General features: G+C 57.4%; 1 protein-coding gene across 1 annotated transcript in view; it reads right to left on the bottom strand.

The window, feature by feature from the left end:
• The window catches only part of Suclg2 (succinate-CoA ligase GDP-forming subunit beta), a 196251-nt gene extending 184376 nt beyond the window's left edge, over positions 1-11875 (bottom strand). Inside the window, exon 1 of the mRNA XM_046425449.2 lies at positions 11746-11875. Within this exon, the coding sequence (XP_046281405.1) occupies positions 11746-11829 (84 nt within the window). The 5' untranslated portion in view covers positions 11830-11875. The remainder of the gene's footprint in view (positions 1-11745) is intronic.
• Positions 11876-13013: the final 1138 nt, after the last annotated feature.

Here is a 13013-nt window from a genome sequence, read left to right as displayed (position 1 = left end):
TCATTCTAAGGTGCTGGAGGCTAGGACTTCAGGAAGTTCCACGACCACTGTGAGTGGCATCCCAGACCTTGTGCAGGAACAGCAGTGACAACAGGCTCAAAGTCTCTGAACCAGGGTTTGCCACCCTCTGAAAAGGCTTGGCCATGGCAGCACTGATGCCTACCACCCAGGTCAGCGCCAGGACTCCACAGGACCACGTCTTCAAAGGCCAGCTGCAGACCCTAGAATATGCTGGATAAGTCAGATGCCTGTTTTTCCGAGTTTTCCAGGCGTTATTAAGAGCCATGGTCTGGGTGAGGCCAAGAGAAGCAGACAACTGTACCCCTGAGCACCAGGAGCCCCTGCCACAGCAGACGGCTCACTGGAACCCCCAGTTTCCCCACAGGCCCCCGGGCAGACTGCAAGCTCCCAAGGGCAGCAGCTATCTCCTTCCTGGGCTACCTACCACCTCCTGAGCCCCCAGCACGCCATGCCACACTGACAGATGCCCACTGGAAGGGTAAATGGTGCAATGTCTTACAGAATATTACCAGGAAAACTCTTCCCAACAGGCACCTTAAGTAGACACGGGAAATTGGAAACCAAGCCCAAACTCTACCTGAGACTCCAGTCTACACATGTGCCCACTGAGCTGGAATACACTGCTGTCAGGTGCAACAGCCCAGCACAGGAAGTGAGCCACCGCCCCCCGACCCATGAATGCACAAAAGGAAACCATTCACACGGGATGAAACCCCACACAGCCTCACGGGGAAAGCTGTGACGGTGCTACAACATGGGAACCCCCCCCCGCCATGTCACGCTGAATCAAACGAGCCAGTCACTGGGCGGTGTGGTCGGGCTCCTCTCAGATGAGGTCCCTAGACTAGTCAAAGTCATGGCACATGACGAAACACCCTGCACCGAGTGGAACCTCAGGGGCCGTGAAGCCTCTGCTGACGGAGCTGGCTCACAGCCTTGATGGTGGGCGTCTTTCCAGGTCAGCTTCACGCCAGGCCCAGCAAGGAGGGTGTCAAAGGCAGGACCCCATCGAGCATGAACAGTGACCTCACGGTAGGGAGACCAAGGCCAGGAGCCCCAGAAGGTCAGCTGGAGGCCTGTCACCTGGGAACCGTGACTAAACCTCTTGTGCCCCGTCTCCCGTTTCCCGGGGCTTCTGTTTAAAGGGTGCAGGGTCTTCGTGGGGCAGCTGAATAAGCTCCGTGTGGATGTTGCTGGGGGCTGCCAGCAACATGAAGGCACGCTGTGCTGCACCTGGTGAGCTCGACTTCACCCCAGTACACTAACAAAGCACCAAAACTCTAAACGACAGACGAGGCACGGCCATAGCCTAGTGCCTCTGGTTTCAGACGTACATGGAGCATCTGCAGGAACAATCTTTCATCCAAAAAAGCACTTCCTTCGCCTCCTCCCTCAGTGCCTCAAACTGGACCCAAGACACTGCTCCCTGTGCACAACTGACCTCTCCTAAACGAGGACTGTGTTACTTATTTAAAACTTCAGAGCCCCAGAAAGGGACACTTCTGTGACCTGGGGGGAAGACTGGGGCAGGGGTGCAGCCCAGCAGTGGATGCTTGCCCGGGTGCCAAGGGACTGGGCTCCCTCCCAGATCTGCAAGAAAAACAAAAGGACTCCAAGGAACACGGGGAAACTGTCCCGAAGCACAGCGGGAGGCTCCAGGAGAGGGCCACCCAGCCAGGATGCCGGAACCGCGACGTCACTGACAGACGGCCATCGTTAAGATCAATGAAAGCCTGTCACTGGGCATCCCTACTTGGGGCCTTTAATGGAAAAGGAAATGGAGTATATTTCTCTCATCTTTATATAAACTTTAACTCTGTAAATTCTCTCCATATTAAAATTATATTTTATATAAAATACAGTCGTAAAATCTATTTTATGCCACTCATAAAAGCCTCACCATAAATTGACATTGAAGAAAAAGACGGGATCCAGTACACGCACACCCCGCTCCACCAGGGGCCTGGGAGCTGCTGCTGGATCCTCCTGGCCAGGGAGGCCCGTCTTCCACCGGGGTGCTGCAGGGCGCCTGCCCACAGCCTCGGGGCACACAGCAGCCTTCTGAAATGGCTGCAGACAGGCTGCTAACAGCCGCGCCCTCTCGGAACTTACCTGGCTTTTCCAATTAGCCAAACGCTACTTTCTTTTCCTCGTGTTAATTATAAAAGAGGGAATAACTCGAAAACTCTTTTTAGTTTGCCCCATAGCACTCATTTTCAATTCTGAAGTTACATCACCTTCGGAGAGCTCTGACTCTTCAGGAAGAAGCACTCGTCGCGAACAGTTCTCCCTGAGTCAAGAATAACTGACAATTCTCAGCTTTCTGCATGACTTACTAAAAGCCCACGGAGACCTGCAGGCCACAGGACGGTCAAACGTTCCCGCTGGTTTTCAGAGGCCAGTGACCACATGAGTCCCCAAAGTGCAGCGCGTGGCAGTAGCGGGAGCAGCAGCAGCGGGAGCCGATCAGGGAGCCGATCAGAAAGCCGAGCACCCGGGCACTCAGCTGAGACAGGAGGCCTCTCCACTACCCAGGCCCGGCCCGCGAGCAGACGTCCTTCCCAACAGACTGCACCCAGCCGTGCACTCTGAGCACCCGGGGGACCGCGGGCCTCTCCTCCACGTCACTGCCCCCTTCACTCACAAGTCCTGCCTCTCTGTTAACGTCCCTTGCAGGTCATGGGCGGAGGGGACTGGGGGGAAGACAGGGCATTGAAGGAGCCTCTGCGGGCGCGCACACGTGGACATGAGGTACCAGGGACACACCCGGGGCCCCAAGCACTCCAACACTGAGTTGTACCCTGACCCTTTGTGCTTTTTACTTTGAGACAAGGTCTCACCGAGTTGCTGAGGCTGGCCTCCCACTCAGGATCCTCCTGCCTCAGCCTCCCCAGCAGCTGGGATGCCAGGCGTGAGCTACCATGCCTGGCCGAAGGAGACTATTTACAGAAATAACACTTCCTGGTTTATTGACAATGATTCATCACTCGGGGCACAGGACCTAGGTGTCTCTGATGCTCAGCGTGACTCTGGGAAGTGAGTCTTGTGACTCTCTCCATTCTGTAGACAGGAAGCCGAGGCTCAAGAACACACCAAGTTTCACCAAAACCAAGAAGCCAACACCTGCAAGATACACCAATTTAATATGCCTTGGGGGAAAATCCACCCACCGCTCCATGACACAAAGCATAAGGAACACGTGCGTCTCAGAGATGTCAAAATGTGGAAAAGTGCAATCAAATGTGTGCCTAACTGTCACAAGGTCACAAACCCACTAAGCCCTGAGACCAGGATTGAGCCCAGGCCTGTGGTCCGAGGCCGGCTTTCCCTGTTGGCCTGGTGTGACTGCTAACAGCCTTCCCTTCTGCTCTCAAATGCACCTCAGTCGTAAACATAAATAAGGGATCTCCCTCCGGACGCTCGGGCTGGACGGGTCCCGGGCCTCAACCTGGGCAACCCGGGGGAGCGGAGCCAACCTGGGGAGCAGCTGCTTCTGCAAGAGAACTAAGGGCAGGCTGCCCAGGGGGGGGTCCTGCAGAAAGTAGCTTCAAACAGACTCAGACAGATCCTCCCTGGGAAGCACACAGTGCAGGACACCAGGAGGCCCAGAGCATGCCTTCTGGCCCCGTGGGAGGCCCTGTGCACACCAGCCTGGCAGAGCCCACCTGGCCCCAGTGACACCTGCTTGACCACTTAGTGACGCACCATCCAGAGCCACCTGGCCCTGCGATGACAAAACAGGCTGAGGCAAGCCCGTGGCCACTGCCTGGACACCCATGGCGAGGTCACTCAGCTCAGACCAGAGTGGACAGACAAGCAGCTTCAGGCCCCTAGGAGGCCAAGAGGGAAGAAAGCAACCTGAACGTGCACCCAGAGAGAAGCCGAGAGTGGGCAGCAGCCATTCCTGAGGACAGAGGTTGCACAGGTCTCCAGTGCAGCAGCCCAGGCCCGCGCTGCCCCCAGGCCTGCTCTCTCCATGGCCCTCTACTACCAGCACAGCAGTGGGTGCAGGGGATGCAGTAGGCAAAGCCAGCAACCTCTGAGCTGGCCAGTGACCGGAGACTGAGTCCATGAGGATGAGCTGGAGATTCTCTTGCTGCCTGAATTGTGAAATTCTGGCCGGATGCAGCAGCACACACCTGCAACCCTAGCAGTTCGTGAGGCTGAGACAGAAGGATCACAAGTTCGAGGCCAGCTTCTGCAACTTAGGGAGACCCTGTCTCAAAATTTAAAAAAAAGCAAACATGGCTGTGGGTGCAGCTCAGGGATGGAGCATTTGTGCAGCACGTACAATGCCCTGATCCAACCTGCAGCCCAGCCTAAGTAAATAACAACCATAAAACTCTGGGAGGCAGAAGCTGGGTGGGAGGGGAGGGGCGGGAGTGGACAGCCCCTCTTCATAAGTGCAGATTATGAAGAAAGGTTGCTGCTAGCAACTGACCAGGTGGGCAGTGGACGGGGCAACTGACCAGGCGGGCAGCAGATGGGGCAACGGACCGGGCGGAGAGCACACAGGCATGAAGGAGCCACCCACCACCCTCAGGTCTGTACGCCCCTCCCCTCCCCTCCTGTGGAGCCAAGTCCAAGAAGGCCTCCTTCCACCAACGAGGGCTGTGGGCCCAGCTCAGAGAGGGGCAAGGGAGTGACTGGGCAGCCGAGCAGTGCTGCCCACGGCAACAGGTCCAGGACGGCCCTGAGGCTGGGTAGACAGAGACCTCCACTCCTCGCAAGCCTGGCTCACCTGGGGTCTTCCCCTTCTTTCACAGGCCTGCTCTCTTCCCAGGTCCCTAACCATGTCCACAGCACACCTGGGCACGGGACAGGCCAGCAATGGGCCCTAGCAGGGAGATCATGGGTCCTGTCCAGCCTCGTGTTTATTAACGTCCACCGTTACCTCCCATCCCCACTGCCAGCAGTGGCTCCATCTCAGTCAGGGGCCGTCCAGGCCCTGCCTGCTGTCCTGGGATAACCACTGATTAACGTCACCCTCAAAAGTGTCCCAAGTTGGGTGACAAACAGGTGGCCCACACCTTCATCGTCCCCCACCGTCTGGGCTTTATGTAGGGGGTGCCGTCAACAACCCATGACACATGTAAGGATACACTCAGCCTCCCGAGATGTTGAAATGTGAGAAAGAAAAGCAGATAAAATATACCAATGTTCCAAGATCACAAGGCTTTCCAGAGTGTTGACGGCAAGATCCGAAGCAGGTCGCCTGGTCCCAGTCCTGGCTTATGCCTTCTATCCTGGTGCAGTGACTCAGCTCCGAGCCCACGCAGAATCCTCAGGTGGGCTCCGTTCTCGTGGGCCTCCAAAGCTGTGCACACCACATCCAGAAAACAAGACCCTGCCCCCTGGTTCACCTTTAAAGCCCTCCATGGCTCCCCATCGCCCCGAGTGCAAGCTCAGCTCCGCCACCCAGCTCACGTGGGTCCCCAGGACTCTGCTCCCCCCTCCAGCCTCATCTCCTCACTACCGGCTGCTCAGACTCCACAAGGCAGCCCTGCTGAGCCTACTGAGGCTGAAATGGAGCAAACAGTGGAGAAATGGGTGCGGTGGAAAAGCGAGGCCAGACCCCTGCCTCACCCACAGGACTCAACTTCCAGTTACCCCCGGGCGTGGCTGCATCTCCAGCCAATCCACGCGTTCCATCTTCCCCCCAGTCTGCAGTGCCAGTGATTTTAGAGGTGAGGCTAGGAGTCCCCGCCTACCTTCCTGGTGAGGGCCTAAGGGCTACTCTTACACAGTCATTTCTAGAAAGAGAGAAAGCTGGCCACGGACTCAGCACTGGTCAAAGTCTGAAGTGGAATACCAGGAAACGCCATCCTGATGGCCATCCCCCACAGTCCATGCTAGGAAGGTGACAAAATGTTGGCATCCCCCCAGCATCCTGGGCCCAAGGCCAGGCTGATTCAGGCAGACGGCCAAGGCCTTGGGACAGAGCTGATGCCGGCCACTCTCCAGATGGCCCATCTCAAACCTCTGCCGCACGTGAAGCCAGACGCCACCCAGTCCACAAGCCAGCTGCAGACCTTCCCAGATAGACTGACACCACATGACCCTCACCCCTAGAACCAGAGCCCCACCAGACCTTCACCCCATCTGCCCGCGGGAGCCTGGAGATAGGGGGACCCTGGGGGCCAGGTTCCTCCAAGAGCCTCCCCTTTCTCAGGTGTAAACTGGGAATACTCGCTCGTGCCCCACACGCTGTTACAGCCTGGACGTGAAATAAGATACAGGGGAGCACCAACCAGTGCCCAACTCTGAGATGACAGCACATGATGAATTTCTATGGAGTCTGGGAAAGGAGAGTTTCTAGCTCCATAAAGCCTTTTAAAGAAGGCAAATAAATTTAGCTTCAAATTCACTTCGAGAGAAAGAACCACTGCAGGCCCATGACCTCATCACAATGCCGAACGTTTTACATATCATCTTATTTAATCTGTGTAGCCACCTGCGAGAACAGACGGTTCTTTCCAGGCTGCAGAGCAAGAACACGGGGGATCTAGAATTTGAACTCAGGTGAATTCGAACCCAGAGCTCTGGCCCTCCACCCCTGTGCTACTGTTTCCTAGACCCCAAGGCCAGAAAGAGAGGGAGCCAGTCAAGAGCCCAGCAGGACAACTGTGCAGAGCTGACCACCATGCCCAAGGTGGCAGAGGCCAAATGACCCATGGCAAGGAGACTGGGAAAGGCAGGTGGGCAGGTTAAGTGAACAACGAGGCCCCCGCTGGGCCTTCTGCTGACAGCGTCATGACGTAAGAGCATAAGTGTTCATCATTGTGGGGCAAGCAGCGCCCAGCACTGTGACCAAGCGAGGTACCAGGGGACAGCTCCATGCCTCAGAGCCTTTACAGGAGACGGGACGGTGTGACAGTCCCTTTGCCATCCATGGCAGCTAAACACTCGATAACTGGTCCCGTTTCCATGAAAGCCTGTCCTGCACACCTCACGAGCCCCTTCCTCCTCCCGCTGCCTGGGGCACCCACACAGGCCCCCCACGTCCCTGGGCCACTCCTCCCGCTCTGCTCCGGGCACCCACTCAGGCACAGACCACGGGCAAGTCCGGGAAGCAGCAGCCAGGCCGGGGGAGAAAGCAGAGACACAGTCACCCAAAGACAGCCGTCAAGTACCGTGAGGGATGATACAGCATAACAGCCCCTGGGGCGAAGACGAGGGGAGGACCTGTCTGAAGGAGCACGAACACTGAGGTCCCAGCCCTCCTGCCCTACAGCGACCCCGGGCCCACAGGTCGACGGTGCCAGCCAACCTGAGCTCCTGCAGGCCAGGGCCGCTGCGTCCTCTGCACTCGGGGGTCTTGGCTAAGTGCGTCCCTCTGCCCAGGAGTCTCTTGAGCACTGGGTTGTGGAGAAGAACCCAAGTGCTGGGGTTTCTGCCTCTGGGGGGCTTCCTGGGCGTACCCACTCTTGACAGGTGAGCCCTGTTCGCTGGATTTCCAGTTAGGGGCGGTGTGACCTGCCCAGTCCTGAGCTCTCCGCAGCCCTATCCTCCCTCCTCGCTGCCTACAAGTCCACCACCTCTCCCCACCCTTCCTCACGTTCTCCCCACCCTTCCTCACAGAAAAGCGCCTGCCGGAGCCGCTTCCCCTGGAGAGCCGCCTCCCCGGGTGCCCTTCCCGTGGAGCTCCGGGTGCGCCCACAGACTGCAGGCAAAGCGTTCCATCAGGTCACCAAAGGTGCCGCCTTTGAATGACAACTCCAGACTGCGTAGAGAGGAGGGCGCCAGGACTCGGGGCCTAGGTGACTGGTGGGATTTCTCTTCCTCCCCACAAGACGACATACTGAGGCACTTCCTGGGTTTTGTGCCTGCAGAACCCGGCCAAGGAGCGCGGGCAGCGGTTCTCACCCCGCGGGGCCCTGCGCCCAGCCCCTGCCCGTTGAGGAGACGCCTCACTTAACAGCAAACAGAACCGACTCAGGACACTTCAGGGTCTTCCCCGACACACAGTTTCGCACCTCGATCACTTGAGATGGAGTCTCTTTTCTAACTGCAGAGATCGCAGCTGTACTTCATTAAAAAGAAAAAAGTCAGGTGTTGACTCTCCAGGGAAATCAGAGCCTCCAGCCCCTGCACAGCCTCACTGAGCGGAGAGAGAACTTGCACAACCTTCAGCCCCCCACTTCCAAAGCCATCCATCCACCTTGTCCTCGCACACGCAGGAGGAGAGAAAGGGAAGCTGAGCCATCCGTCCTGAAGGGCAGGGGTGTGAGTGCTTGACCATACACACCCCTCGGGCTCCAGATTCCACAGCTGGGCCTGCCCACGTCTAGGACCCCTGAGGACAGAATGCACGGCCAGGAGGAGAGGGCACAGGATCCTGAACACCCAGGGGCCCCGGCCCGGGGTGCACCAAGGGCTCGCCTGGCAGGCAGCACCCGCTGCATTACCACAGCAAGTGTCCAGCACCTGTCCACGGGGCTGGCTCTCTGAACCCCACAGCACAGCTCCTGCCTGCCAGGATCTGCATCTGTAGAACGATCTGCAACAGTGGTCAGACTGACCTGAAGCACACAGTCCACTGACCACCACTCCACTGGCACTTCCCAGGCCAGCCAGGTTCAGACGTATAACAGGACACGTGTCCAGTGTAGTAATTATATGCCTGAGCTCCAACAGCCAGGACTGGGACTCAGACCCTGCAGGGTTTTATTTTTTTAGCTGTGTAATTCTGTGCAAGCTATGCAAACACTCTAAAAAGTTCAAAAACTTCTCACCAGACCCTGAACGTCTCCTGGTGGTAGGGGCACATCCTCCCTTTCCTTAACTGACTCCCACCTCGGGGCCTTGGCACCTCTTCTCTACCCTGCTGAGCCTCACGGGGCTGGCTACGCCAACACGCAGCTCAGACGTCAAGAAGTCACCTCCAGGGTCTCACGATGGGGAGCAGCGTTGAGTACGCGTGTGCATGCTGCGTGATTCCGCCTACGTGAAGTGTGTGTGTGCCAGGTTACCCTTGCTAGGGACGGCTAGTGATGGGAAGGACCCCTGGGGCCTGGGCTGCTGTTAAGTTACCTTCCTGCTCTGGACCTGGCTACCAGGAGGGTCCCACTGGTACAAATTCATGAAGCTGTAACACACACATTTTTCAGGACATGTTCTGTGTCGATTTAAAAAAAAAAAAAAAAAAGCCTAAACAAAAAACACCACCTTTGTCTAGGGCTTTTGCCTGATCCTACCTGCCTGGGGCTAAGCGTCCACTCCCATCCCAGGACCCTGCTCAAGGTCATTCACAGCCTCTCTCTCTCTCTCTCTCTCTCTCTCTGGCAGAAAACATCTTGCACGAGTTCAATCTGGTTCATCCCAGTCCCACAAAAGCAAAGTCTGCCATGGGAAAGGCCTCTGCCTGCCTCATTCACCAGCCCAAACCCCTGGGCTGGACAGTCCTGCCAGAGGTACGGCTGGATGAAATGCAGGTAAAAATAAGAGAGAGCTAAGGAGAGCCCTATAAAGGATCGCATGTCAGTCAAGTCCAAACACTGAAGCCAAGAGTAGAAGAAATTTAAAAACTTCCATCACATTTAACCATGGGAAGGAGCAAATGTTATTCTCTGGATATCTTTGTGAAATCAGCTCGAGCTGCTTCTGAGAGCAGAAAGCGGGTCTCTTATCTGCCTGGGCACAACAGCCCTGTACAAAGCAGGTCTGGGGCAAGAGCGGGCACAGATTTCTGAGATACTGGGTGAGGATTCTCAGGCTTGGTGGAGAAAGCAGGCCAAGTCCAACTGTAATGTCTGCCATGGGCCAGAAGCTAGGGATGTACACTAATCCAATCAGACTCACAGGGCACAGATATGAGAAGCATCCCAGAAACCGAAAATGGAATCCCTTACAAGCCACGACCCATATCACAATGTTCCCAAAGAAAAAAACGGTGTCGCCCGTGCAGGTGACTGGATGTCATATATAAATACTACTGGTACCCGAGTAAGCCCTGTGCTATTTTCATGGGGAAACTCCACTTAGAGGTGAGAGCCCAGGGTAACAGAAACTCGAGGGTAAGCCTTCACTCTGCAATCGGTTCTGCCACAAACTCTTGTGACCCTGCATGAGTCGCTGAACTTCTTTAGGGCTTCATTTTTCTGCCCATGAACAGAGCTTGCGGGAGCAGATGCTAGTAATGCTCATTTCTGTTTCCCGGACACTGCCAGAACTCCCGCCTTTAGAAAAGCGGCTCTCATCTTCCAAGCCTGGAGCTCACAGTATCACAAAGCACCCCAAGTGTGTGAATCAAAGCAACCAGATGGAGCCAGAGACTGATCTCCTTACCCGGTCTTCCTGCCAAACCCCGGGCGTCCATGCCCAGCAGTCTCTCTAGTGTTGGGATCAGGCTTCTGTCCCTTGGACAGGCCAGGAGACCCCACCTATGTGAGCCCAACACTCTGCATTGTCAGTTTTCCCTGTACAAGTCCTTCCTTCCCTGGGGTTTTCACTCGCCATGGCCCAGGTCTCCTGAGTTCAAGTCCACGCTCAGAGCGCCCTCGTTCTGGTTTTCTGTGACACCTACATACCGAATAGACGTGGGTCACCTGGAGGTGTTCTCTTTCCTCTGTGTCAACTGTGACTAGTGATTTTAATTAGACTAAACCGCCATCCTCTTACCACCCCAACACACTGTGAGGTGCCTCTCAGGGACTTTACAGGAGTAAGTATCAGCGCCTTTTAAATTCACAGAAACAGAGAAATGGGATGTCAGGAAATGGAAGGAGAGGAAAAAAGAAAACCATAACTCAGGTGTCTTAATTAAGCAAAGCTTGGAGTAACTTGGAAAAGCATCAGCTATTTTTTTTTCCAGTTTTCTTAACTTGGAAAAGCATCAGCTATTTTTTTTCCAGTTTTCTTAAGAAATATAGGAAGCATATCCTGTTTGAAAATGTATGAGTGATAACTTGCCTCTTATCAATGAAAAATGGGGCAATGGGCAAGGTCATTGATGGGCTGTGGCTGAGCCCCAGACTGTCCCTTCTTGAAAAAGAGAGAATCTGTGGGAACCAGGAGTCTGGGGCTAGTGGCTTCTCGGGGAGCATGGCCCGTCAGAACTTCACCCCACGGTCTCCCCCTGTGCGAAGCCTGCCACAGCCCCACAGCCCGCAGTAGAGTCCACACCGGGGACAAGCTGGGACAGCCCTTCAGTGTCCACTGCCCTCCTTTGGTGTGACCTCCCCAGAGCACGGAGAAGGTGGACAGGCCAGCAGCTGTTTGCTGAAGGGAGGGAAAGGGCTTCCGGTTTTCTCCAGCTGAGCACCCTCGAGTCCACAGAAGTGGAACTGGCAGGAGGTCCAAGGTCAGGTGAGTTGCACCCCGGCTAGGCCCAGGGTTTCGGGCATGTTTACCACGTGGCCTGCCTGACGCGCGCTCGGAGCCTCGGACTTTCAAAACTAGCCCTGGCAGCCCTGGAAGTGAAACCTCGGGACTCGGGAACACCGAGGAACTCTTCCTAAACTTTTCCTAAACTTGCGTCCAGCGCCTGGCGGCGGGAACAGGCGCGCACAGAAGGGGCAGACGGAGAAGGGGAAAGAAGGGCCGGGGGAAACCAGGAGATGGGGACGCAGCGCGGGCAGGAGACACGGGCAAGGAGGGGACAGAAGGGGCCGGAGGGACAGGGGCGCAGGAGGACAGAAGGGGCAAGAGCGACAGGGGCGCAGGAAGGCGCGGGTCGGGCTGGCGAGGCCGCGCTGGCGCCTTCCCCTCACCGGCTGCGCTCACCTGGCACCTGGCGGCCAGCAGCCGGGGCCGCAGCGCGGGGTCTCGCAGAAGCCGGCCAGAGCGCGCGGCCACGGGGAGCGCCATCTTCACCAGGAACTGGGGAGCCGCGGGCAGGACTGGGAGGAGGAGAGGGGCGGGGAGGGGCGGGGAGGAGGGCTGGAGAGGGGCGGGGAGGAGGGCTGGAGAGGGGCGGGGAGGAGGAGAGGGGTGGGGAGGGGCGGGGAGGAGGGCTGGAGAGGGGCGGGGAGGAGGAGGGGGTGGGGAGGGGCGGGGAGGAGGGCTGGAGAGGGGCGGGGAGGAGGGCTGGAGAGGGGCGGGAGGAGGGCTGGAGAGGGGCGGGAGGAGGGCTGGAGAGGGGCGGGGAGGAGGGCTGGAGAGGGGCGGGAGGAGGAGGGGGAGGAGGGGGGGAGGAGGGCTGGAGAGGGGCGGGGAGGAGGGCTGGAGAGGGGCGGGGAAGAGAAGAGAGGCAGGGAGGGGCGGGGAGGGGCAGAACAGAGAGGAGGAAGGGGCGGGAGGAGGGGAGGGGAGAGGAGAGGGGGCGGGGAAAGCAGGGCAGAGAGGGCAGGGAGGCCCGGAGGGAGAGGGGCGGGCCGTAGCTCAGGAAGGAGGCCCACGGAAGGTCAGCCGAGCGCGCTAGGGTAGGGGAGGCCACGCCCTCGGCTCCAAGCCCCACCGTGTTCCCTCGGGTGCTGTCGCGGCGCCCTAGGTCCCACCAGGCCCAAGTTCACACTGGGGGGGTCCTGTGGCCTGATGACCTTCTCAGCGAGCCACACTCGTTGCGGCCGGGAGAGCCGAGCCTTGCGCTCCTGAAATCCAGAGGGCGCGGTCTTGCAGGCGCCGGGCGGGGAACGGGCGCCCTGAGGCCGACTCCCGGATCCTGGCCGCAATGGCTGTCCAGGGACGTAGGTCCAGTTAAGGCCCCGAGAACTTTGGAGAGGCGCGGGGACCCTGCATCCCGGGCCCAGGGAGTCTTCTGAAGTGGGTGGAGGCTCCCGTTCTGTTTTTCCGGGTAGCGGGGATTGCACCCAGGGGTGCTCCTCCGCTGAACCCCAAGCCCTTTTTATATTGAGGGGGGTCTCTGCCTGGACTAACTTGAAATTGGGATCCTCCTGACTCAGACTCCCGCTGATATTACCAGATTTGCGTCTGTTTGTTTGCTTTTTGCTTTTGATCCTTAACCTGAATTCAATGCAAAGCTATGGATGAATTTTAAACCAGTAATCGTAACAGACAATCTATTTGGAGCCTCAGGACTCTGCGCACATTAC

Source organism: Marmota monax, unplaced genomic scaffold (genome assembly GCF_021218885.2).
Source record: "Marmota monax isolate L192 unplaced genomic scaffold, Marmota_monax_Labrador192_F-V1.1 WCK01_AAM20220418_F8-fsc00028, whole genome shotgun sequence".
Taxonomy (NCBI): domain Eukaryota; kingdom Metazoa; phylum Chordata; class Mammalia; order Rodentia; family Sciuridae; genus Marmota; species Marmota monax.
The sequence above is the reverse complement of the archived record's forward strand: the minus strand, read 5'-3'. Positions and strand labels throughout refer to the sequence as shown.